Source organism: Physeter macrocephalus, chromosome 16, assembly GCF_002837175.3.
Source record: "Physeter macrocephalus isolate SW-GA chromosome 16, ASM283717v5, whole genome shotgun sequence".
NCBI lineage: Eukaryota > Metazoa > Chordata > Mammalia > Artiodactyla > Physeteridae > Physeter > Physeter macrocephalus.
In genome coordinates this window covers 60,556,829-60,583,436 of record NC_041229.1, presented here as the reverse complement: position 1 = coordinate 60,583,436, position 26,608 = coordinate 60,556,829, and the positions used below count along the sequence as shown (strand labels likewise).

Genomic DNA, 26,608 nt, shown 5'->3' with positions numbered 1-26,608 from the left:
TTTTGGAGCTAAATATCAACAATTGATAATGAACATATCATTAATCTCTTTTGATAAGAGGGAAAAAAAACCAATCACTGGCCAGCAAATCCTGTTTGTGGTACACCTGAAGTCTTTTTAAAAGGTATCATGGGGCTTCCCTGGTGGCGCAGTGATTGAGAGTCCGCCTGCCGATGCAGGGGATGCAAGTTCGTGCCCCGGTCCGGGAAGATCCCACATGCAGCACAGCGGCTAGGCCCGTGAGCCATGGCCGCTGAGCCTGCGCATCCGGAGCCTGTGCTCCGCAACGGAAGAGGCCACAACAGTGAAGGCCCGCGTACCGCAAAAAAAAAAAAAAAAAAGGTATCATGGAGGTGAACGAGTTCAACATAAAAGAATAAAGAAAGTGTCTTGAAATATATGTCAGTGTCACCAACTAAGATTATACTTTGTCATGCCAATATTTGAATTTATATCTGAATGAAAAATGTCAAGAACAAAAGTTAATTAAACAGTTTGAAAACATATTTCTAATGTCATTTAAAAATCCAAGCCAAGTAACCTGACTTACTTTCAATACATTTAATTCATGCATTAAGTCTTTTCTCCAATTCTCCTATCAGCTATGCCACAAAAATGGAGTACTGCCCACTCAAGCACAACCAATTTTCTTTAAAGAAAAAAAAAAAAACAAAAAACAAAAAACCCAGAAAATGTACTTGGAGATGTTGTCTTTCTGAGTTAAAATTTAACCAAAAAGGATCTTCCAACCCCATAAACAGCAGAAAACAAGATACTAGTGAACTACCTCAAACCCACAGGAGGGAAGTAAGTCCCAACTTACACTGTTTATACCACACATTTCCACAGATTCTTACTGACAAAAGTTTATCAACTCTGTTATTTCAAAACAACTTTAAAGTAAAATTAAGAACAATTAATTGATTAACAGTCAATTAATTTATGACAAAGGAGCCAAGAATATAAAATGGAGAATGGACAGTCTCTTCAATAAATAGTGTTGGGAAAACTGGACAACCACATGTAAAAGAATAAAACTGGACCATTATCTTACAACATAAACAAAATGGATTAAAGACTTGAATATAAGATCTGAAATCATAAAACTCCTAGAAAGAAACATAGGGGTAAGCGAGAAAAAAAAATTTCTATGTATATATGATGACAGATGTTACTTAGACTTATTGTGGTAATCATCTCACAATATATACAAATATTGGACCATTACATTGTATTGGGTGGGCCAAAAAGTGCCTTCAGTTTTTTAAGTAAAAATAAAAGACACATTTTTCATTTTTAACAAGAACTTTACTGAACAACATATTCACCCTTTTGTTCCACTACCTTCTGACATTTTTCAGCCAACTTCATAATTCTATCTTCCCAAAACTTTTTATCATTTTGAGCAAAGAACTGTTCCAGGTGCCTTTTACAGTCTTCCAGGGAATTGAAATTTTTTTCCATTAAGAGAATTTTGTAAAGACCGAAATAAATGGAAATCTGAAGGTACAATGTCTGGTGAATACAGCAGATGAATCAGAACTTCCCAGCCAAGCTTCAACAGTTTTTGCTTGGTCATCAAAGAAACATGTGGTCTTGCGTTATCCTGATGGAAGATTACGCATTTTCTGTTGACTAATTCTGGACGCTTTTCATCAAGTGCCACTTTCAGTTGGTCTAACTGGGAACAGTGCTTATTGGAATTAATTGTTTGGTTTTCCGGAAGGAGCTCATAATAGAGGACTCCCTTCCAATCCCACCATATATACAACATCACCTTCTCTGGATGAAGACCAGCCTTTGGTGTGGTTGGTGGTGGTTCATTTTGCTTGCCCCGCGATCTCTTCCGTTCCACATTGTTGTACAGTATCCACTTTTCATGACCTGTCACAATTTGTTTAAAAACGCAACGTTTTCATTACGTTTCAGTAGAAAATCGCATGTGGAAATACGGTCAGGAAGGTTTTTTTCGTTTAACTTATGTGGAACTCAAACATCAAAGCGAAGAACATAACCAAGCTGGTGCAAGTGATTTTCAAAGCTCAATTTGGGTATTTTGAGTATGTCGGCTATCTCCCGTGTGGTTTAACGTTTACTGTTCTCAATTACTGTTTCAATTTGATTGCTATCAACTTCAACTGGTCTACCCAACCGTGGAGCATTGTCCAGTGAGAAATCTCCAGCATGAAACCACTTTTGACACATTTGATCAGTCACGGCACTTCTCCATACACTGCACAAATCTTTTTGTGCGTTTCAGTTGCGTTTTTACCTTTCTTGAAATAATAAAGCATAATATGCAGAAAATGTTGCTTTTTTCTCCCAGCTTCAGTATTAAAATGGCTACACAAAAATTCACCAATTTTGATAAGTCTTTTTTCAAACGCATGCTGTCACATACAATCTAACAAAATTGTTTCGAATGAAGTTAAAGACTACTAAGTGCTATTAGTGCCATCTTACAAAAAACGAACTTTTTGGCCCACCCAATACATCTGAAATATAATGTTACATGTCAATTATATCTCATTAAAAAAAAAAACGCTTAAAATATCAGATGTCGGGCTTCCCTGGTGGTGCAGTGGTTGAGAGTCCGCCTGCCGATGCAGGGGACATGGGTTCGTGCCCCGGTCCGGGAAGATCCCACATGCCACGGAGCAGCTAGGCCCGTGAGCCATGGCCGCTGAGCCTGTGCGTCCGGAGCCTGTGCTCCGCAACAGGAGAGGCCACAACAGTGAGAGGCCCGTGTACCGCAAAAAAAAAAAAAAAAAAAAAATCAGATGTCTATGTACGCAAAGAGCTCAACTGTCCCCTTAACCATGTAGCATGAGGAACCAATAATTTATTACCGAGTACCATCTTATCAATGCCCAAAAGATCTTCAACCTCTTTAAACTGTTGCTCACAAGTGTTGACATCCTGCTTGTAATTTCTCTCCTGAAACAATTCTATTCATTCACTTAACCTTAAACTAGTCCCTATTAGGAATAATTACTAAGAAAATGAACTGATGACTCTAAAGAATGACTTAAGGATGTGGCAACATCAATTGTAGATGAATCTTTTCACTCTGTGGATTAATCACCATCTTAATGAAACACAATTCCATACTGGGTAACGTGCAACCAACAATGATATGATACCACAAATCTTTATGTAACCTTATTCCATTTCCAGATTTGTTATACGACTTATTTCCAAATTAGAAGATCATCTCTGCCCACAACACCAAAGTTGATAGCTTCCCAAGACAACAGGAATATCAAAGAAAGTCTTACTTAGATCTGGATGTCTCTGGGGTGGTAATGGAATGACAAGTTCACCCAAGAGTAAAACAACATTGCCACCCTGCAACCCCTACTTGTATAGGGACTCTTTCCTCTCAGGGCCCCACTTATTCATTAATAAACTTTTAGTGAGCACCTAGTCTATGCCAGGTACTAGGTCAACATTAAGGATTTAAGAAAAAAAAAAGGACAATTCAAATTCAGCACATAAGTAGTGAGGCATACCAAATAAAGATGAGAGTTTTCATTTTCAAATCAACAGCCTACATAAACACCTTGTCAGATAGAAAATATATTTAATTCTGAACATGAAGTACGCTATCAAAAAACATGCATTTTCAAAGGGAGCAAAATTACTTCTTAAGGGGCAGAAAAAATAGATATAAGATTGTTTATGGCCTTCCAAAGGTCCACAGTACATAAACAGACACAGTATAGACGTGGTATTAAAATCTCACGGGGTGAGAAGATAATTTTTAAGAGGAAAAAGGTCTACAAAGTCTCTCTGGGGAAGAGGGAGTGACAGTGATTAAAAAAAAAAAAAGGCTGAAAAACACTGATTTAACCCTTAAGTATCTTTCCCATCTTACTTCATAGATAAGAAACAAATACACAAAATTTGATATCCATGCTAATCAAGTCCACTGCCTCAAAACCATTCTTTCATCGAGTACAGCCAAAAAGAATTATAGGTAGAATGATAATCATTACTAGGAGTGAATGAACAACCCAACAAAAGGGGTTATAAAACTCAAATCAAAACATTAATTTAGGAATTGGTACCTAACAAGGACCTATCTATCTCCTTCACGTAGTTCATATTTCCATGAACACATATAACTTTCCAATGAATGCTTAATATAGCCTCTTTCTCCAGTACATGATCATTAAAAAACTCACTGAAGGGCTTCCCTGGTGGTGCGGCAGTTAAGAATCCGACTGCCAATGCAGGGGACACGGGTTCGAGCCCTGGTCCAGGAAGATCCCACATGCCACGGAGCAACAAAGCCCGTGTACCACAACTACTGAGCCTGTGCTCTAGAGCCTGTGAGCCTCAACTACTGAAGCCCACACGCCTAGAGACCATGCTCCACAACAAGAGAAGCCACCACAACGAGAAGCCCACGCACCGCAAGGAAGAGCAGCCCCCGCTCGCCACAACTAGAGAAAGCCCGTGCGCAGCAACAAAGACCCAACTCAGCCAAAAATAAATTAAATAAATAAATGTATTTTTTAAAAAAAAAAACTCACTGAAAAACTGTAACTGCTGACTTATGGCAAATGACCATGTTTATACTCATCTCCCACTAGATATCCAGAGCCTAATGTTGCATCTGGCACATGAAATCCTTAAAACAAATATTTCAACCACTATTTCCCTTGGTAATGAAATGAACTTTTCGTATATGATTTATCTCAAAATACGTTGAATTTGTTTGAAAACTTAATTAGGTAGTTATAAAAGAGAGTTAAAATAATAGAAATAATGTTTCTATTAAACGAATTTAAAATTTTCCAGCATATCTCTGAAAAGTAGTATAAGGTTTGTTTTTCTGTTATTCAATCTTACATATATTTTCCAAATTTCTTCCAATGAACATGTATTCAAAAATACACACAGCTATAGGAAAACTACTGAACAATCCCCCAAATCAGAGAGGCTTCAACTTACGATGAGAATCATTAAATATCAAAAAAACAACAAAACACAAAACAACAACAGAAAGTTAAAAAAAAGAAGCATCTAATCTCATCTGTTTACCACTTCCCTGCTTGAAACCTGGCCTAACAGAATGTGTTATCTCAACCAAATGTGTTTCACTTATTGTTTCTCAATTATTGGTGAGATAATCCAAACAAAATGATTCCTTATTTTGAAAAAAATCTACCTCCATTAGAGAACCAACATTCTGCACAGTACTGCTACTGCATGTGCTGAATGCCCCATTTTATCCAAAGCAGGGAGTCAAGAGAATATAAATTAGTTAAGGCAATTTACATACATCTCTTCCAGGCATCTCAACCCAAGTCCTTGATTTTAAAACTTTCCCTCTGGTACCTCATATCAAGCCACAGCTTACCTGAGAATTTTAAAATATTCCCAATAATATGAATCAGGAGAATGTGTGGTATAGTCAGTATAACTTTAAGAGAGTCAAACCTGCTTTTTATATGTACCAAAATTGGAAGTGTTTGTATTGGTTCCTAAAGTCAGGGTTGGTTTGTTACCAAAGAGCCCGCCACTGGTTGTACCAAACGAAGGAGCACTGGTTGTGCTGGTTCCAAATGTAGTAAGCTTGTTATTGCCAAACAGGGTCTAAAAAGAACACAACACAGGAAAGTATTTAGTAGTATAAAGATACACTCCAAACAGGAAACAGAGGTTACCTTAGGTACACTGGATTGGGTGTGTGGTAAGGGAGAGAAGATGTCATAATTTTTATAAAAAAGGTATAAAGAAGGATGAATAACTATCAGAAAAACATACTAATCTGAGCAACATTAACAAGACAGAATGCTCCTGGCTTGAGAAGTTAATGGTAACCCCTCATCAAACATAATATTTCAGTGAGACAAAGAAAACAACAACAACAAGGCAATCAATATTTTTTACCTGGTAACAGAAACGTTATCATGTATTTAATGTGCCAGTAGAAAGAGTTACAGTAAAAAGTTTAAACATGCTACAACATGGATGAAACTTCAAAACATTATGCTAAGTAAAAGAAGTCAGTCACAAAAGATGCGACTCCATTTATATGAAATGTCCAGAATAGGTAAATCCATAGACGGCAGGCCTGAAGTGACTTGGGGGATATGAGAAGTGACTATTAATGGGGATGACGTTTCTTTTTAGGGTGACAAATATGTTCTAAAATTGACTATGGTGATAGCTGCACAATCTGTGAATATGCTAAAAACCACTGAATTTTAAACTTTAAAAGGGTGAACTGCATGGCAAATGGATTATATCCCAATAAAGTTGTTAAAAAATAACTTTCTGAAGCATTAGATAATTTTCTCAATTTCTCACCTCAAATAAGAAATAATAGATTTCAATCTCCATGAAAACAACCACATGATTTGGGGACTTTTCCTTCTTTTTTTTTTTAAACTACAGTTCAAAGCTTGTTATAATGGGTACATGATACAGACATATAGCTTCTCTAAGCAGTATTTACTATTGTTTTTTAGGTCAAGTGTATTCCTATATAGTAATTTTTTACTTAAATGACTTAACAAGGAAAAAAATACAGTTAAGCCTCCAGTGGCATGAAGATCTTCAGAATACCAACAATTTTAACTTGATCACCACCAAAAATATTTAATTAACAAATATGATACCAACTTACCACCCAAAATAGAAGTTAGAAATAGAAATTTAAAATTACCTGATTTTGAGCTTCCCTGGTGGCGCAGTGGTTAAGAATCTGCCTGCTAGTGCAGGGGACCAGGTTTGAGCCCTGGGCCAGGAAGATCCCACATGCCGTGAAGCAACAAAGCCCGTGTGCCACAACTACTGAGCCTGTGCTCTAGAGACCACGAGCCACAACTACTGAAGTCTGTGTGCCACAACTACTGAAGCCCACATGCCTAGCGCCCGTGCTCCACAACATAAATAAATAATATTTTTTTATTTATTTAAAAAAGAAAAAAAAATACCTTATTTTTAATAGCAAAAGCACCTCAACTTAAACTCAACAATTTAACCAACGGGAGTAAACTCCACACAAGTATTGAAACAAACAAGTTTTAAAAAGAACTTACTTTTTGAAAATAAACCTATTATAAGTTGCCTATTTTTAAGTTACCAAATAGCTTTCAGTTACTATCGGTATCAAATCATACACCATAACCCAAAAAAATACTTGAAGACAGACATTTCTTTCTTTCTTTTTTTTTAAATTCAGCATTCTTTTTTATTTTTATTTTTTTAAATCTATTTATTTATTTTTTTGGCTGCGTTGTGTGGCTTGTAGGATCTTAGTTCCTTGACCAGGGATTGAACACAGGCCCATGGCAGTGAAAGCACTGAGTATTAACCACTGGACCACCAGGAAATTCCCAAAAGACAGATTTTTCTTAGAAATTCCTTTAACAGATTTATACACATCTTCAAGTTACAGTCAACCTCAAAAACCTACCGAACCAACAGCACCAAATCCAGTACTGGTCTGCCCAAAGAGACCTGTTCCTGTTCCAAATGCTGTCCCAGTGCTGGTGTTTGTAGCTGTCCCAAAAAGACCTCCCGGCTGTGAGGCTTGGGTTACTCCAAATAAACCCTGTAAAAGGTAATCTAGATTACAAGAAAACCTACGATAGTCAGTTGTCTTTAAAAGTCTTAGATTATTAATAATAGTTGCCATTTTTTTAAGTTTATGTGACAGACATTATGCTAAATACATAGAACATTTCTTTTCTTCACAACAACCCTGAAAAGCAGGGCCATTTTCCGAAAGAAAATAAGGCTCAGAGCAGTTAAAAACTTGCCCAAGGTGTCACAGCCCCTCAGTGGCAGGACCAGAAATTCGTATCTGTATCTAAGCCTGATAAGCAACACAGTCCTGGACAGCTATAAAGACTTTATACTAACTCTTGTGCTCTAAGAGATAACAGGGTTGCCACACTGAAAACAAAATGCCATGAGAGAGTGCTTCATTTTCAGAGTTATGCCAAAAGAACGTATTAATACTGAGCTGGGGAACGGACTTTGAATCAAATAACTGAAAATAATCAGCTGAAAATAAATTAATCTGGACAAAGGTAGTAGTAATGTTAAGTCTTCATTTGTTATGAGAAACTACACAATTTCAAATAAGCAAAGTTTGTATCATCCAATGTTTAAAGATTTTTTTATGCATTAGTCAACAAAAGAAAAATATTGCATTAATGGGCTATAGCTGAATTGAGAATTTAATGTAGTGTTTTAAACAGCTTTATTGAGATATAATTCACATACCATAAAGTTTACCTACTTAAAGTGGACTATTCAGTGGGTTTCTTCCATGTTCAGTGCTATGCAACCATCCCAACTCTAAATTCAGAAAATTCTGATCACTCTAAAAAGAAACCCTGGACCCATTAGCAGTCACTCCCTATTCCTAGGCAACCAACCACTAATCTACTTTCTGTTTCCATAGATTTTTCCATTCTGAGCATTTCATATGAATGGAATCATACAAAACGTGGTCTTTTGTGAATGGCTTCTTTCACTTAGCATGTTTAAAAGGTCCATCCATGTTGTAGCATGTATCAGTACTTCATTCCATTTTAATGGCTGAATAACAGTCCACTGTATGGCTATACCGCATTTGTTTATCTGTTTATCACTGATGGACAATTGGGTTGTTTCCACCTTTTAGTTATTATGATCAGTTGTATTCAAGTTCTTGTGTTTTCATTTCTCTTGGGGGAAATACCAAGGTGTGCAACTGCTGGGTCATATGTTAACTCTACATTTAGCATTTTGAGTCATCGCCAAATTTTTCCAAAGTGGCTGCACTATTTTATATTCCAAACAGCCATGCATGAGGGTTCCAATTTCTCCAAATTCTTGAAAACACTCATTATCATTGTCTCTCTTTTTGTTTATAGCCTTCCTAGTGTGGATATGAAGTGATATCTCACTGTGGTTTTGAAATGCAGTTTCCCTGATGCCTACTGATATTGAGTACCTTTTCATGTGCTTATTAGTCATTTATCTTCTTTGGAAAAATGTCTATCCAAGTCTTTGGCACATTTTTTTAATGGGCTTATTATTGAATTATAAGAGTTAATTGTTTGGACACAAGTCCTTTGTGAGATACATGACTTGAAAATATTTTCTCCCATTTGCAGGTATTCTTTTTGCTCTCTTGATGGTATCCCCTTTGACCCACCAAAGTTTTTAACTCTGAAGAAGCCCGATCTATTTTTCCCTTTTGTTGCTTTTGCTTTTGGTGTACTATCTAACAGATCATTGCCTAACTCCTTTTCTTCTATGAGTTTTATAGTTTTAGCTCTTACATTTGATCCATTTTAAGCTAACTTTTATAGTTACCACAATTGCATAAAGAAAAGATCCAACCTCGTGCTTTTGCATGTGGAAAACCATTAACCCAGCACTCTTTGTTGAAAGATTCTCTCCGTAGTGAACTGTTTTAGTACTCTTGTTGAAAATCAATTAACCATGAGGACTTGTTTCTGGACTCTCAATTCTAGTCCCCTGATTTTATATGTCTAGCCTTATGCCAGTATTACACTGTCTTCATCACTTCAACACTCCAGCTTTCTTTTCTTTCAAGACTGTTTTGGCTATTCTGAGTTCCCTTCTATTCCTTTTTGAGTGATTTTATTATGAAAGGTTGTCAAATGTCTTTTCTCTACCTACTAAGGTGACAATATGGCTTTTGTACTTTATTCTACTTTATAGTTTATTACGTTAATATGAAAATATGTTGAACCAACCTTCCTAGGATAAATTTCACTTGGTCACAGTGTATAATCCTTTTTATATGTTGTTGAATTCAGTTTGCCAGTATTTTGAAGATTTTTGCATCTACCTGTACTTTTTTTTTTTTTAATCAGGCAAAGTATCTCTAATTTTAAAACCAGGTATATCCCAAGGATTCTAATCAATAAATCATACCTCAAATTAACCTTTAATTTTATACTTCCCTAAAAGAGTCCCTAGAAATAAACTGCTAATGACTATAAGGACTTCTCTTCTACTATCTGGACAGAAGTAGCAATTATCCAACATGGCTCTAAGTTTTAGTTCTCTCTTATTTATTTTGATGAACTAAACTTCTTTGCCTGACTCCAGTTAAGGGAATGAGCTGAAAGAACCTTCTGAAATAGAGCCAGTAGTTTATAAGTATTTTCTCCTATACTCTATAGAATGGCTGGAGTCAACATCCTAAGGTATAGCTTCAGGACGGCCAATTCTAGCACACTAAGCAGCGATTAGTGATGAGAAAATATGCCCAGAAAGGATAAGTGACTTGTTCAATAGCCTCTCATTAAATACAGAGTAGAGCCTGGACTAGAATCTGTCTTAATTATTCAAAGATTTTGCTCTCTTCCCTTTACTACACATACCATCAACCCTTAAGAACTGCAGTAGAGACAGAACTTGTTAATTTGACATGATTAGAAGCCTCATTACTTAGCTCTACAAATAAGACCTGTTTCCTTACCATGGTGTTGGTGCTTGGCTGTCCTAGTGTGTTGGTATTACCAAAGGAAAAGCCAGTGGTCTGGGTAGTTATGGCCTGGGCAAATGGTTTGCTGAAGAGGCTGGTAGCCTGCTGATTCTGTTGGCCAAAAAGACCACCTGGATTTGTTCCAAATCCAGTCGTACCTTTCAGGAAAAGAAAAGGAAAAATAAATGGCGGAGGGAAATGCCAAACCTCACATTATCTAGTTACTTCAATAGTCTATGTTACTGATTATATATCTAAATTACCCTACATTCATTCATTACTCAAACTGGATAACCACTTCATTTTCCACCTTTCTTCACATAACTCCAGATTTGGTTCAGACTCTACAAAAATACTCTGACCCCAAGAACCTGGGCTGGGCTAAGTAATCTTCCTTTGTGACCCCATAGCTTTTTGTCTATTTTACAAGATAACACACTACACTTAAAGTCTATGTGTGGGGCTTCCCTGGTGGCGCAGTGGTTGAGAGTCCGCCAGCTGATGCAGGGGATACGGGTTCGTGCCCCGGTCCAGGAGGATCCCACATGCTGCGGAGCAGCTGGGCCTGTGAGCCATGGCCGCTGAGCCTGCGTGTCCGGAGCCTGTGCTCCGCAACGGGAGAGGCCACAACAGTGAGAGGCCCGCGTACCGCGAAAAAAAAAAAAAAAAAAAAAAAAAAAGGCTATGTGTGTATTTTTAACCTTGTTAGACTAAGTTTTTCTTCAGAACAGGGGCTTTCTCTTTATAGCAATAAATCCAGCATAGGGTGTGACACAATAACAATACTTAATAATGGCTAAACTAAACCACCAAAAAAAGAATACCAAAACTGAAAAGAATGTAAATGCCACTTAAACGTGTATTCATTTGTGTATTTGTGTATGTAACTCTATAGAAGGCTACCCCCCAAAATCTAACTTTTGCTTGTTTCTACAGAAGCAAACTGGTGACTAGGGGGGAAAAAAGAAAAGACCTTTGGATATGTACGTTTTTGTATCTCATGAACTTTAAATCAAATATGTATATTACTTTTGCAAAAGTAACACTTTTATAAAGTAATTTAGTAATCATCCTAGACTCCCCTCTTTCACATCCCACATAAATCCATCAATAAATCCCATCGGTTCTACATTCAAAATGGCTCCAGAATCTGATACTTTTACCATACCACAGCACCATTCTCTGCAAGCCACATCATCTCTCATGTGGATAGGGCAACAGCTTTTCTAACTGATTTGTTTCCACCCTTGCCCCCAAACAATCTACTCTTAATACAGCAGCCTTCAGAATGATCCTTTATTCATAATCACATGACTTATCTAAACCTTCTAATGGCTTCCTGACTCAAATAAAAATTCAGATCTTGACACTGGCCCACAAAGGCCTATAAAATATATTCCCCTATATCCTCCAGTACTTCCCCTTGTCCTCTCCCCTTTGGCAAAAACTCAGGATTTCTAGACTTCTAGTTTCCTCCAGCTGGAATATTCTTCCCCCAGAAATCTGTATAGCTTTATGCTTCACCTTCTTCAGATAGGTCACTGATCAAACACCACTTATCAGTGAAGCCCTTCTTAATCATCTGCACTTAATACTATATTTCTCCCCACACCCCACAAACATACCAGGCATTTCCTATTCCTCTAGCACCCCTGAATCATTTTTCTCCATAGCACTTAAGCACAAAAATGACAATTATGTTTTACTTTCAGTTGTCTGTCCCTCCTCAATGTGGCCCAATATGATGTCAAGTGCTTACTAGTTCCAAAGCCTGTTTTGTTCTGACCATAGGCAAAGCCTGAATTTGTAGTGGAAGAACTGAAGAGTCCTGTTGCACTGGAGGTGGCTGGAGAAGACCCAAACAAGCCAGTTGTGGTACCTGCTCCCACCTGGTTCTGCGGGCCTTTCCGGTTGGCCTGATAATCCTCTAAACGAAGTTCCTAGAGTAAGTGAAAACATATTCCAAATTAATATGCAGCCAAAAAAATTATTTAGGAGGCTAAATACTTGAATTTAGTATTCAATTTCTATGTTCACACAGGAATCATGATTAAAAAAACAGAAAACTATGGAATGGTTAACTTACTATCATTATAGAAAAACATTTCAACAGTGTATAATGGACATTAAAATCCATAGCATAATTACCATAAAACTACAGGCCAAAGGACCAACCACATCTTAATTTCAATTTTCTTCTACAGACAATAATACTTTCATTTAGACAATAATCTTGTCTACTCCCACCACAAATGTAAAGATTAGCTGATTAAAAGAGGGACGATTCTCAGGAATTCAGAAAACTTAGGAAAAGAAGAGATAAAGTTTAACAGTTTTGTCTCACAAGTAAGGGTGATTCTGTATACTCCAAAGAAGCAAGCACAGTTTGGGATGTAAACGAAGCAACAGCAACAACCAGAGATGACAGTCAAAATGTACAACAAACTATCACACAGCAATGATAATGAACAACCTATAACTTCACACAACAACATGGGTAAACATCACAATGTTGAAAGACAGATTTAAGAGTACGTAATATAAGATCCCATCTGTGTAAAATTCAAAAATGGGCAAAACATGGGCAGTCAGGATAGTGGTTACCTTTGGAAGGGGAGGATTGTGACTTTGGGGGCAGGGCCCAAAGGGGACATCAGGGATGCTGATAATGATTTACTTATTGTGTTGCACACTTATGACTTTGCATGAGTTTAATAAAAACACATGCATGTGCACACAGTGCCCAGTGTAGTATGAGCAACAGCCAATCAGAATAGACTATTAGACTATTAGTAAAACTATACCCGTACATACAAGCTGAATATCATCTTTGCCTAAAACAACAGATATCTATAAATAATATATTAATTTTAAAAAATCTGGTTAATCTTTATTTTTTACATAAATCCTTAAAAATAATCAAAAACATTTTAAAAAGTTGCTTCCCAATAGAATCAAAAGGTTAGGGTGATACTCTGTAATGGATTTTACTGACCTCTAGGGACTTGCTTTCATATTCTTTCATAGCAGTAATACACTGGTGCTTGGTACTGATGTTAGTGCTAACTCCAGCTTTAACCATAGTATCTGCACCAGTTGGAGGCTGCAAAGGAAGATAGAGGCAAATCTGAAAGTCTAAAGAAAACGTTTAAGTTCAAGCTTTATAACCCTACTCTCCCAGACACAACTCTTCAACGACTGAACTCTATAACCAGTCCCCTAGGTTCTTTACTTAACAAGACAGTTTTAAGAGTGCTTGATTAACTACATTGCATTCCTCATCTCTCCCTGTATCAAGGTTATCTGCATAAGTCAATCTCAGTAACAGTTATCAAAAACCCAGAGATTAATCCCATAACCAAGCCATTCAATTATCTACTAAAATACACTTAATAATATATGCATAAGGGAAGCTTTATCCAATTTACCCAATATATACATTTAAACCTCTATTTCTGAGTTCTAATTCCTACTCTGCTCTGAAGTGTCTGCTTTGTGACTGTTGTTGCATTTACGAAATATGGAAGCCTGGTTTTTCCCCCTATAAGCTTATGAGGCAAAAGGCACTGGTAACTAAAGATTCCTACTTGTATTGTTAGTTTTCTCAATTACTGTACTTTCCAAGAGACAACACACAGTATTTTTCTCTATCATTTATATTTAACTTTATTTTAAATTCAGGATTCTAAATTCAGTACTATGAATTCACCACCCTGCCTAAGAAATTCTTCATTTTCTGGAAGAATTTTAACAAGTTTTGCCGATCCCTATTTTTGCCAGAGATTTCCATTAGACTAACTGCACTGCCAGCCTATCCTAAGTATCTCCAAAACAATCACATCAAGTAGTATCTTACATCAAGTGGTATTCCATGTATTTTCATAAACAAAATCTTTCATTCTAACCCTCTATCCAACTTCTCTCAAAAAAGCTGAAGAAAACACAAAACTCATTTGCTTCATTTTGCCATTTCACCAACAAAAGTTTTATTTCTAACTGGCACACAGAAACTGATGAGTTATTCCATACAGCTCCTTAAAGAGGCCCTATTTTCAATGATTTTTATAGTTTGCCCCATCATTCCTTCTTTACTTCTATAAAGAATGGTCGACGATTCAGAGGCCAATTATGAACACAGTAAATACAAGCTCAACCTGATACTTCTTTTTTTCTGGCTGCACCGCAAGGCTTGTGGAATCTCAGTTCCCTGACCAGGGATTGAACCCGGGCCACGACAGTGAAAGCCTGGAATCCTAACCACTAAGCCATCAGGGAACTGTAATCAACTACTACTGTAATCAACCTTGTGAATACAAATTTAATTGGTTTGAGCATAATTCAAATATAAATTATAATCTAGATTTATGTTTCATGACTCTTCCTATTATACAGCTATTCCCAGGTATTGTTCTTAACCCATATTTCAGGTAGAGTGAGACTAAGCTATGTATAACTGGAAAGAGAAGAAATTTTATGATTCCTCCTGCAAAAAAACATACAGGAGACAAAAATATTCCACAAAGATCAAAAGACAATACTTACGTTAAACTTGATAGTAGTCCCAGTAGGAGCAGCTGTAAAACTACTTGGCCCAAAGAGGGAGCCAGATGTGCTACCAAAAGGATTAGAGGTGGTATTTGTAGTTCCAAAAAGTCCCCCGCTGCTGGTACTTGTTCCAAAATCTGTAAATTAGAAAGAAAAATGGGATGGTAACAGTAAGGAATTTAAGAATCTGTAAGCTATCCTGGAATTGGCCTGTGGCATAAGAGCAGAATTACTTCCAAATCCTCAGGTTTTCTATCTTTCAAATCTCCCTAGCAAGTACCTTCAAACAGATATTTCATACAGACACACACAGTTCTAGGCTCACAACTTTGAAGTGAAACAAAATCTGAATCTTTAGTCAGCTGAGTGTCTGTAAAGTCCTTGGGCATACTTGGACAACAAGTTAGAAGAAATAGTATTCTGTTTCATTAAATATTTTATCTTATTTCTCTTGGTAAGACCAGATGCTCAATGAACTTGTCTTTCTGACAATGCCTTACCACAACAGACCTGGACAAGAGTCACAATATATTTTATTTACATATATTATTACAAACACCCACATATAACCAAAAAGTTTAAAACAAACAAATGGTCCCATTAGGGTAACCACACATAGGTTAATATAAAATTTCACCCAGAAAAATAATTTAGAAAAATTAGTAGGCATGTTGGTCATTTATAGAAATAAATCTACTTTCCCAAATAGCTGAGTTTAAAAAAATTACTTAACAGAGAATTTAACTGTTATCTAAGGAATGTATTTTTCAAAATATAAGATACTACTTCTAAAGAAATTACACATATGGTACCAGAAATAGCAATAAGCAATACAAAGTTATTTGCCAATATTTAATATTAAGTGACATCCTAATACCAAGTTAAGAGGAATGTGATTTCTCACTGGCAGTCAAACTATTTCTTTTCTAAAAACATGTCCTAATATATAAAGTAAATAGGCATATCTCTTTTGAATTAGTATTTTAGACTGCATTTTATATTGTCATGGTAAAATATTTCAACATCCCCTCAAACAACTCTTCCTTTGTAAAATAGTGATAGCTGGCTAACTTACTTATTCTACCATACTAGTGCTGGGAATGGCATCAACTCACAGGGCACACCTGTGCAACTAGCAGTGTTTCTGCCTCAAAGAACTGTGTGGTGAAGTATCCCTGGGCCACATTTTGACTTAAAGAGAAAGAAGCCATCAATTAAAAACACCTGCCATGGCTAAGGAATGAAGTAACTATGTCACATCCAGTACTTACCATTCCGGCTTTAATCTCTTCAAACCAAAAGCGAAACAAAGGCAGGAAGGTGCCCCTGCAGTATACTACAGTTAACTACACATATTTCTCCTTGAAATTCTCCCTTCTTGACACCTATGACAGTACTCTGACCTGGCTTTTCATCTTACTCTCTGGTCATTCTATATCAGGTACCTATTCCTCTGCATATTCCTTAAATACCAGTGCCCCTCAGACTTCCATTCTTGAAGAGATGTACCCCTTCCCTTCCAGCCTATTAAACTTTTCAATACCATTTTGAAGTTTTCCTCTCCCCATGTTTTTGCTGTGGTGAGAAAAGGAGGTGGGTGAACACAGGGAAAAGGAGAAGAGAGAACACATTCAATAAGCAAATCAAATTGTCAGATGCAGAAATCCAATGATTTCCTACTTACTCCCAAAGCCTGTTGGTTTATTTTGTGCAAAGGCATTGTTTTGGGATGAGAAGAGACTGGTCCCTGTGCTTGCAGTTCCAAACAAGCTGTTTGATGTTCCTGTTGATGTACCAAACCCAAAGCCACTGCTTGTGGAGGTAGCTGGCTGGCTAAATGAATTGGTACCAAATAAGCCTCCTGGAGAGATAGAGAGGGGAAAAAAAGGGTTAAACAGACTGGAGTCACTAAGTGAAGCCCTATACCGGCTATGAATAAACCAACTGTATTCCAAATAAAGCCCCTACCTGGTTTGGTCTGTGAATTTCCAAACAGGCCTCCGGTATTGTTGCTAGAACCAAATGCAGATGTTCCAAATGCCCCTCCACTAGTAGTGCCAAAACCAGTATCTGATAAAGCAAAATCCAGGGTCAGAATAAAATCTAAACCAGGTGGCCCAATGAAAAAGGATTTTAATATTTCTTAACATTCTGCATTTGAACAGGACCACTGGTCTAATCCAAAAACTATTTTTTCAAAATTCCATCAGACTACTTATAACAGAGCTGATATTAAGCCACATTTTATTCATTGTCCTGGGTAAAGTAAGGAAATTTAAAAAGCTTATAACTTTTCAATAAGTTAAAGATGTTGATAGGTTTAAAAAAAAAAGAGTGCCAAGCTACTATGAAACTACAGACAAAAATAATCAAAATTTGGGTTTCCTGGTGGCACAGTGGTTTAAGAATCCGCCTGCCAATGCAGGGGACACGGGTTCGAGCCCTTGTCCAGGAAGATCCCACATGCCACTGAGCAACTAAACCCGTGCACCACGACTACTAAGCCTGCACTCTAGAGCCCGCGAGTCACAACTACGGAAGCCCATGTGACGAGAGTTCATGATCTGCAACAAGAGAAGCCACCAAAACGAGAAGCCTGCGCACCGCACAAAGAGTAGCCCCCGCTCACCGCAAGTAGAGAAAGCCCACGCACAGCAATGAAGACCCAACGCAGCCAAAAAACAAAAAAAAAAAAAAAAAAAGAAACAAAAAACTGTTAAAATTTTCTCCAGATACCGTACACTCCACAGTCTCTGGGATGAATGGTCCTTAATTAAAGGAGCACATCAGAATGACTTGGGAAGTTTTCAAAATACACATGTTCAACTTCCAATCCCAGAGATTCTAATTCCATAGTTCTATGATGGGATATATGTATTTCGGGGAAAAAAACCTCCAGAAGTGACTCTGAGATAAACAACAAGGTCCTACTGTATAGCACAGGGAACTATTAATGTAGTCAATATCTTATAAAATAAACTATAATGGAAAAGAATCTGAAAAAATATATGTACGTATAACTGAATCACGCTGCTATACACCAGAAACTAACACAACATTGTAAATCAAGTGTATTTCAATTAAAAAAAAATTTTTTTTTAAAGTGACTCTGCGGGCTTCCCTGGTGGAGCAATGGTTGAGAATCCACCTGCCAATTCAGGAGACACAGGTTCGACCCCCGGTCTGGGAAGATCCCACATGTCGCAGAGCAACTAAGCCGGTGCACCACAACTACGGAGGCTGCGCTCTAGAGCCCATGAGCCACAACTACTGAGCCTGTGTGCCGCAACTACTGAAGCCCGCGTGCCTAGAGCCCATGCTCCACAACAAGAGAAGCCACCGCATTGAGAAGCCCGCACAGGGCAAAAAAGAGTAGCCCCCACTCACCGCTACTAGAGAAAGCCCACGTGCAACTATGAAGACCCAACTCAGCCAAAAATAAATAAATAAATTAAAAAAAAAAAAAGTGACTCTGGACTTCCCTGGTGGTCCAGTGGTTAAGAATCCAACTGGTGGGCACTCTTGGTTAAAAATCAAGGACCTAGGGCTTCCCTGGTGGCACAGTGGTTGAGAATCCGCCTGCTGATGCAGGGGACACGGGTTCGTGCCCCGGTCCGGGAAGATCCCACATGCCGTGGAGCAGCTGGGCCCGTGAGCCATGGCCACTGAGCCTGTGCGTCCGGAGCCTGTGCTCCGCAACAGGAGAGGCCACAACAGTGAGAGGCCCGCGTACCACCAAAAAAAAAAAAAAAAAAATCAAGGACCTAGATATATAAAATAGTTTAAGAAAAGGTCAGGAGACACTTGTAAAAATTTTCTCTAATATTTTTGTTAAGAATGATTGAGGTTTGGTAGTTATGCTTTTTAAAAACCTTCACACACACACACACACACACACACAAAAGAGAGGGATAAAAACAAGATTGGGAAAATGCTGATAGCTGAAGCTGGGAAATAAGTACATGAGAGTTTGTTATACCATTCCTTCTGTTTTTGTGTTTAAGTATAAATTTTTAACAAACAGTTTAAAAGTGAGTGAATAAGGGTTGCTATAGGCAACTAGTGCCATGTGGAGTGGAAGGGGAAATGGATCTCAAGAGGGCTGGTGGAAATTAGGGACTTTTGACATTTTAACGGTTGTTTCTTATTCACAGAGCAAATTTTATTTTATTTTATTTTTTTGGCCACGCAGCATGAGGGATCTTAGTTCCCCGACCAGGGATCCAACCCGGGCCCCCTGCAGTGGAAGCAGGGCATCTTAACCACTGGACTGCCAGGGATGTCCCTCAATAACTGCATTTTATTTTATTTTATTTTATTTTATTTATTTATTTATTTATTTTTTGTGGTATGCGGGCCTCCCTCTGCTGTGGCCTCTCCCGTCGCGGAGCACAGGCTCCAGATGCGCAGGCCCAGCGGCCATGGCCCACGGGCCCAGCCGCTCCACGGCACGCGGTATCCTCCCAGACCGGGGCGCGAACCCGGTTCCCCCGCATCGGCAGGCGGACGCGCAACCACTGCGCCACCAGGGAAGCCCTGCATTTTATTTTTTTTTAAGATTTATTTATTTATTTTTGGCTGTGTTGGGTCTTAGTTGTGGCACGCGGGATCATCGCTGCAGCTCGTGGGCTCTTCATTGCGGCAAACGGGCTTCTCTCTAGTTGTGGCGTGCAGGTTCCAGAGCGTGTGGGCTCTGTAGCTTGTGGCACACAGCCTCTCTAGTTGAGGCGTGCAAGCTCAGTAGTTGTGGCACGTGGGCTTAGCTGCCCCGCGGCATGTGGGATCTTTGTTCCCTGACCAGGGATCGAACCCACATCCCCTGCATTGTAAGGCGGATTCTTTACCACTGGGCCAACAGGAAAGTCCCAATAATTGCATTTTAGACTTCAATATTTAAAAAAGGATTTCCTGGTCTGAAAATTAGTAACAAATTATAAATTTCTGCCAAAAGAGCCAATTAATAACAATACTTTAAATACCTTCTACTGATGATCAGAAAACCATGAAAACTCAGAACTTATTTCTCTTTTTTTAGAAAATTTTAACAAGATCATATCCTGGTCATTTTTCAAAGTTATTATAAAGACCAAAGCATAAATTAATTCCTATCTAAAACTACTGGAGTGGATTTATTCTTAATAATAGCTTAAGATTTTTCTCCCTCATTTGTTATTTTTTAAAACTTACTCTGCCCAAATGTTGAAGCTGTGCCAAAGCCACCGGTGCCACCCCCAAAGGGTGTTCCAAATGACTTATTAAACATCTTCAAAATCTTCAGAAAGCTGGAAAGAAGAAAAAAATTATCACTTTTTAAAGACCACAGAATGCAATGGAATTTTTTTCAGAAAAATGTATCATTCTACAAATTTAGTTAGGCTTATTCAAACTATAGCATAACGTTCACTCTCATTCAATATCCTAAAACTCTATATGATAAAACAGACTTCGTAAAATTGAGCTGAATTGAATTAGTACCATAATGTGAAGTTAAACTTCATATCCCACCAACAACCATCCCTTTAAAACAATGTTTTTCGACCTTTTTTAAAAACCTAAGCCCCCCTTTAATAAAGATTTCAGGTCTACTATACCAGATTTTGGAATGTCCCATGTAGTAAGTTATGCAGAATACCCATTAAAAATTACAAGGATATTCTCTTATCCCAACCACCTGAGAAGCTAAAATTTTTGTCAGGATTTAGTTTCAACAGTTTGCATCGTAAAAAGTTTTTCCCCCATTTGTTTGTATATAAAACGATGTAATATTGTTCTTCAAACTATACACACCTCCTCCTCCCATCTCTAAATCCCAGAGATTCTGGTGCCCTGACATTATTTTTGAGATTACTTCTTAACACTACTCTCTATGGTCCCCTGCTTATCTATCTTCTACTTCTTCTGGGAATATTACAGAAAACCTTTGGTCAAAACCCCCACTGCATGCACATGAATGAGTCCCCTCCAGTATCCAAACTATACACCCAGTCACACTTAATGAATTGGACCAAAGTTCCAACAAGTACAAAGATGAAGTCTGATTCCCCCCCCAGATCTGAATGAAAACAAGGTAAAGGTATAGTTTACTAAAAAAGTAAACACTTTCCCCCTCTATAAATTTTCCTTAAACTTAGGACATCTGCTACCACTTACCTGCCAGCAGACAAGAAAATAATGAGTAAACTACTTTAAATATGAAAACTCAGAAAATAGTCAATCATGCTTGTTTGGATTTTATAACAGGCATGATGGCTTTTTTATTATTTACACATAATGAAGTAGTTTTTTTCTTCTAGTAAAATCATATGCCTCATTCATATAATAGAATTAAACATATCAATAACATGTTGAGGTGTGCCCCACAATGTTCCAGTGTCCCACTAGCACTTTAGTATTCTAACACCCAACACATTTTGTGCAACATTGGGAAAAAGATGAAATAAGAAATGCTTTTTATAGAAAGCAACATTCTGCCCCCTGTGTTCCCCTACAAACAAAATTCCAGCACTTAGTTCTTTATCCTAACATCCAGGAATTTAATAACTCCTTCAATTAAACAAAGCTCACTGAAACCAGTGGTTCAAGAGGGCCACATCAGAATTAGATGGCAAGCTTTTCAAAGTACAAGCCTCTAGGCCCCATTCCAGAAGTCAGAAACCAAAATGTCCAGGATTGGGATGTAGACATTTGCATTTTGAAAGGCTCCTCAAGTGACTCTAATGCATTCCCTTGGAACTGGAGGCTATATTTCAGGTAATCATCATTTCTCATTCAGTAATGAGATCTGCTTGAAGTTTCCCGCCTTCCGAATTTATCAGGTGTCACAAAGTGACAGACTGGACCTTTACCATATTAACTGGTGACTCTCCCTTCCAGGGGAAATATTCTTGGAAGTACTATAGTTTTGCTTTTCAACAGTTCATTCAGAATTGACAGTTATGCTAGGGGTCAGATATCTGGACCAACTCATTTTGATTGTACTCTCTCTCACACTGCAGTCTTGGGTCACAGCCCCTACTAAATCCACTTTTATCTGCTGACTAAGTTTCTTGACCTGTCACCAGTAAGGTAAAAACTGAGTTGTAATATTGTTATCATGCTAAATCTGCCATTTGTTTTCTTATTCGACCCCACAAATAGCAATTTATTCGTGTAAATCTGACATCTTCCATACAGCTGACATGTCAGAATTCAAAAGCCTAGTTAATAGTTTTTCTCTATGAAATTTGTCCTCATACAGATTTTAGTGTTAATTAGGGTTTCAGTGGCACTAGGTTCTACAGACCAAATCCACAACTTCTAACAATCAAAATTTGATTTTAAATAGTCTTATCCTAACATAAAAACCTAATATCACACATATATTCCACAAAGGATTTTAAGTAGTAATAAAATATCCTGAGAAACACTTCACAGTTTACAAGCCCTTATATATTACCTCAACAACCCTAAAATGATGGTATTATGCATCACCACCTGTTATTTTACAGTTGAAGAAACAGGATCAGGTGTTCAGCAAGTTTCCCCAAGGTCAAAGAAGTGATAAGTGGTAGATCCCCAGTTTAACCTGACTTCCCATGGACACCTTCAATCCTAGGATGGAAGATACTAAGAAACAAGCAAGAACATGTGCCATATATTAAGGAAATTCATCTGTTCCAGACCCAAGAACAAGGACAATACAGGGACCAAATCCAATTTAGACCCTGGAAAAAAAGCTTCTCACTCAAGCTCAGCCTATCTTTTTGGTTCTGGCAAGATGAGCCTGGTTTAGCCTCAAGCCTGATCACACTGGGATTCTAAGTGTTTTTTAAAAAACTATCACCATGGAAGCAAACCAAGATTTTGGAAACAGCCTCATTATTTTTATCATGATCATTAGAAATTAAAGGATGGCTAATACATTAAACCCTTTGCTCTTCAAACAAATCAATTTCCTGAATATGCTATGAAATGTCAGTGACTCATGAAAAATGCCCCCCCACCAAACAACGTACTAATTCCTTCTTCAAAACCTAGTTCAAATGACATCTCTTCTATAAGCCTTCTCGAACTCCCTTTAGCAATTTAGTCATTCCTTTGGGCTTCCATGGCACATTATGATTTGTTTACACATATCTATCTTGACTCTATAGAGGACGCGTGATAACACCAACTACACAGATCTCCCTTTGGGACTCCAGGATTTGTCGTCCCAGCTGCTGAGAAGTACTACCAAAAGATTGCCCTCAGCTGTGGGCCCTCTTCAGAACTGCCCCTGCTGAGAACTGCCTCACCCAAGGTCAGATCATCTCCAGAGGATAGACCATATCCAAAAGCCAGGCACCTTTGCTCCACCTTAGGGTAACTCTGAAGGGTGATCCTAGCTTCATACTCTCCATGGATTGGCTGAGGCCTTCATTAAGATACTATCACAATTCAATTTCTTCCTCAGCTCATTTCTGCTTCCTTCTCTCCCTCCCACAGGTGGTGATCCCAAGCTCACTCTCTAATAAAACTCATGCAGGATTATCTCCAAGTTAGTGTCGGCTTCCCAAGGAAGTCAACCTCTCAACCTCCCCCAACAATCCCCTCAATACGTAATGAATTCCTCTAAGGTAGGAATAGTACCATTTGTTTACTATCCCAAAACCTAACAATGGGTCTGAAACACAGATGTACTTATTTTCTAAATTAATGATAATCATCATGAATGTGCCTTTAAAACAGTCTAAATGATCAAGTTACTTTACTTTTTTAAAAAAATATTTATTTGGCTGCACCGGGTCTTAGTTGCAGCATGCGGGATCTAGTTCTTTGACCAGGGATCGAACGGGGGGCCCCCTGCACTGGGAGTGTGGAGTCTTAACTGCTGGACCACCAGGGAAGTCCCATGATCAAGTTACTTTAGAAGTACCTTCTAACTTAAAATTATGCTAGATTAATTCTCACAACAAAAGGAAGCCATGAAAGGAAAGATTCTTGGTAGAATTTACCATTTAATTCAGAGGTTGCTAAAGGGAAGAGATCACAAAATGGCTGGATACAACCAGCAGACACTTCTTTGGCCTGTTATATATACATACATACATCCACACACACACACACACACACACGTGGTATATTATACACATACATATGTATGTATTTTGAAATGTTTATGTATATATATATATAGTCAATCTAGCTGATAACATTTAAAATAGGGGTATGTCAGAAAAATGATTAAGGAGACTAGGACTTTAATCACTGCATGGCAGTAAGAGTCTGGAGCTTAGTAGGAACTGTCTCTTTTGGTCATAGCCATACTCTCTAATGTGCCACAATACCCACCCAGTATCATTCATCTCCATCAGCTGCCTGGCCCCAACCGATTTTGAGTTTGTAACTTCTGATATAATCAGAGAAAGAACCGACACATTAAGAACTCAAAGAGCATGTAAGCCAAGAAATAAGAAGTCAAAATTAGGCGAGAAATGTGAGGAAAAATTCCTAATGATTTAGAATGTGAACTAGGCCTTAAGGGATTAGAAAGAGAAGAGAGGGAAAGCATAAGGTACACAGGTAAGAATGGGTTATTTGTGTACCTCTCCTAACTGGCCTTGTATCTCAACACCAAGCCCAGTTTCCCTCACATGATAAACATATAATAAATGTACTTAACAGTTTACTATGTAGTGATGTCATTAACATTAAATTATCCAATTAAAGGAGTGAATCAGAGCATTCTGCTAAGCATGTACCCAGAATACGGTGTATCAAGAGTAAGGCACCACCAGAACATTTGAACAGTTACCCTATGAGAATTACTTCAAGTAAAAGATGTTTAATGAAAAAAAAGAAGTTGAAAAAGATACATTTGGCAGATTCTTTCTGTAAAATAGAAAAGATAATACACTGTTATTTATGGATACATATATACATAGTAAAAGTAAAAGAGGGAGACTAGTTGTAAAAGAGATGAAAGTGGTTGCCTCTGGGGAGAGGAAGGGAAATGAGGCATGGGGCAGAGATTCAGAGGACCCAAACTTTTCTGTAATGTTTACTTCCTCTATTAACAATAACAAAAGATCTAGAGGAAGCAGATATTTGCACTAACTCTCTATTTCCATTAAAAAATCTATTCAAAAAAGAGAAAGAAGTAATCCTAGAGACTGAAATGTGTGGAACTTCTAAATTCATTCAAGTTTAAAGGAATAGCACATATTCAAGTCTTTATCCTTTCAAATACATTAACCTGGCCCAAACTGAAACCCTCCTAGAGTAAATAATACTAGCTAACATTTGAGTTCCTATTGTGTCCCAAGCGCTGTTCTAAGTGCTTTTTAAAAAAAATTTTATTCATTTATTTTTGGCTGCATTGGGTCTTCGTTGCTGCACGTGGGCTTTCTCTAGCTGTGGCGAGCAGGGGCTACTCTTCGTTGCGGTGTGCAGGCTTCTCATTGCAGTGGCTTCTCTTGTTGCAGAGCACAGGCTCTAGGCACGCGGACTCAGTACTTGGGGCTCGCAGGCTCTAGAGTGCAGGCTCAGTAGTTGTGCGCACGGGCTTAGTTGCTCCGCGGCACGTGGGATCTTCCCAGACCAGGGTTGAACCCCTGCCCCCTGCATTGGCAGGCAGATTCTTTTTTTTCTTTTTAAAATTAACATCTTTATTGGAGTATAACTGCTTTACAATGGTGTGTTAGTTTCTGCTGTATAACAATGGAGTGTGTTTAACCATTCACCCACTGAAGGACATTCAAGTTGCTTCCAATTCGGGGCTATTATAAATAAAGCTGCCACGAACATTCCTGTACAGGTTTTTGTGCAGACATAAATTTTTATTTCTCTGGGATGAATGTCCAAGAATACAACTGCTGGGTCACTTGGCAAGTGCAAAGGTGGACACAAAGCACAGAGCTGATCTCCCTGTGCTATGTGGCTGCTTCCCACTAGCTATCTGTTTTACATTTGGTAGTGTATATATGTTCATGCCACTCTCTCACTTCGTCCCAGCTTACCCTTCCCACTCCCAGTGTCCTCAAGTTTATTCTCTTTGTCTGCATCTTTATTCTGGCAGGTGGATTCTTAATCACTGCGCCACCAGGGAAGTCCTAAGTGCTTTTTAATGAATTCTCTTATAAACCTCCCCAAAATCCAATGAGGTAGTTATTCTTATCCCTATTTTACAAATGGGGAAATTGAGACAGAAATAACTTGCCCAAGATCACAAAGCTATTATTTACTCCAGAAGCTATGCTCCTAGAGTCCAGTCCTCCTTAAGAAAGAACACTGACAACTAAAGGGAAATGACTTTACATTCTTTACAAATAGGGAACCTATAAGACCAAAATTTGGCAGTATTGATCCAGCACTATCAGGAGAAAGACACTTCTCTGGCAAACATGGGAGTTCTAGTCACCAGGAAGGTAATCTCTTTTATGAACTGACAATTTATAAGGTATCACCATGGCCTCTATGAACTCTCCTACAAAGATTAACTACTTCCTCTATGGATGGACTGACTTACACTTGTTGCAATTTTTTTTTTGGTATAAGACATATTTAGAGGGACGTCTCTGGTGGCGCAATAGTTAAGAATCTACCTGCCAATGCAGGGGACACGGGTTCGAGCCC

General features: G+C 38.1%; 1 protein-coding gene across 8 annotated transcripts in view; it reads right to left on the bottom strand.

The window, feature by feature from the left end:
- Nucleotides 1-20,316, bottom strand: part of LOC102992241 (nuclear pore complex protein Nup98-Nup96) — a 75,290-nt gene extending 54,974 nt beyond the window's left edge. For 2 of the 8 annotated variants that reach the window (XM_028501006.2, XM_028501003.2), the window contains exons 1-9: nucleotides 20,204-20,316; nucleotides 16,985-17,086; nucleotides 16,701-16,877; nucleotides 15,014-15,153; nucleotides 13,467-13,574; nucleotides 12,231-12,411; nucleotides 10,466-10,629; nucleotides 7,433-7,570; nucleotides 5,466-5,604 (exon numbers count right to left, since the gene is read on the bottom strand). In XM_028501006.2, coding sequence (XP_028356807.1) covers nucleotides 5,466-5,604; nucleotides 7,433-7,570; nucleotides 10,466-10,629; nucleotides 12,231-12,411; nucleotides 13,467-13,574; nucleotides 15,014-15,153; nucleotides 16,701-16,877; nucleotides 16,985-17,086; nucleotides 20,204-20,279 — 1,225 coding nt within the window. In that variant the 5' untranslated portion in view covers nucleotides 20,280-20,316. The remainder of the gene's footprint in view (nucleotides 1-5,465; nucleotides 5,605-7,432; nucleotides 7,571-10,465; nucleotides 10,630-12,230; nucleotides 12,412-13,466; nucleotides 13,575-15,013; nucleotides 15,154-16,700; nucleotides 16,878-16,984; nucleotides 17,087-20,203) is intronic. The other 6 variants (XM_028501004.2, XM_028501009.2, XM_028501007.2 and 3 more) reach the window with 5 other exon arrangements.
- Between the last annotated feature and the right edge of the window lie 6,292 nt (nucleotides 20,317-26,608).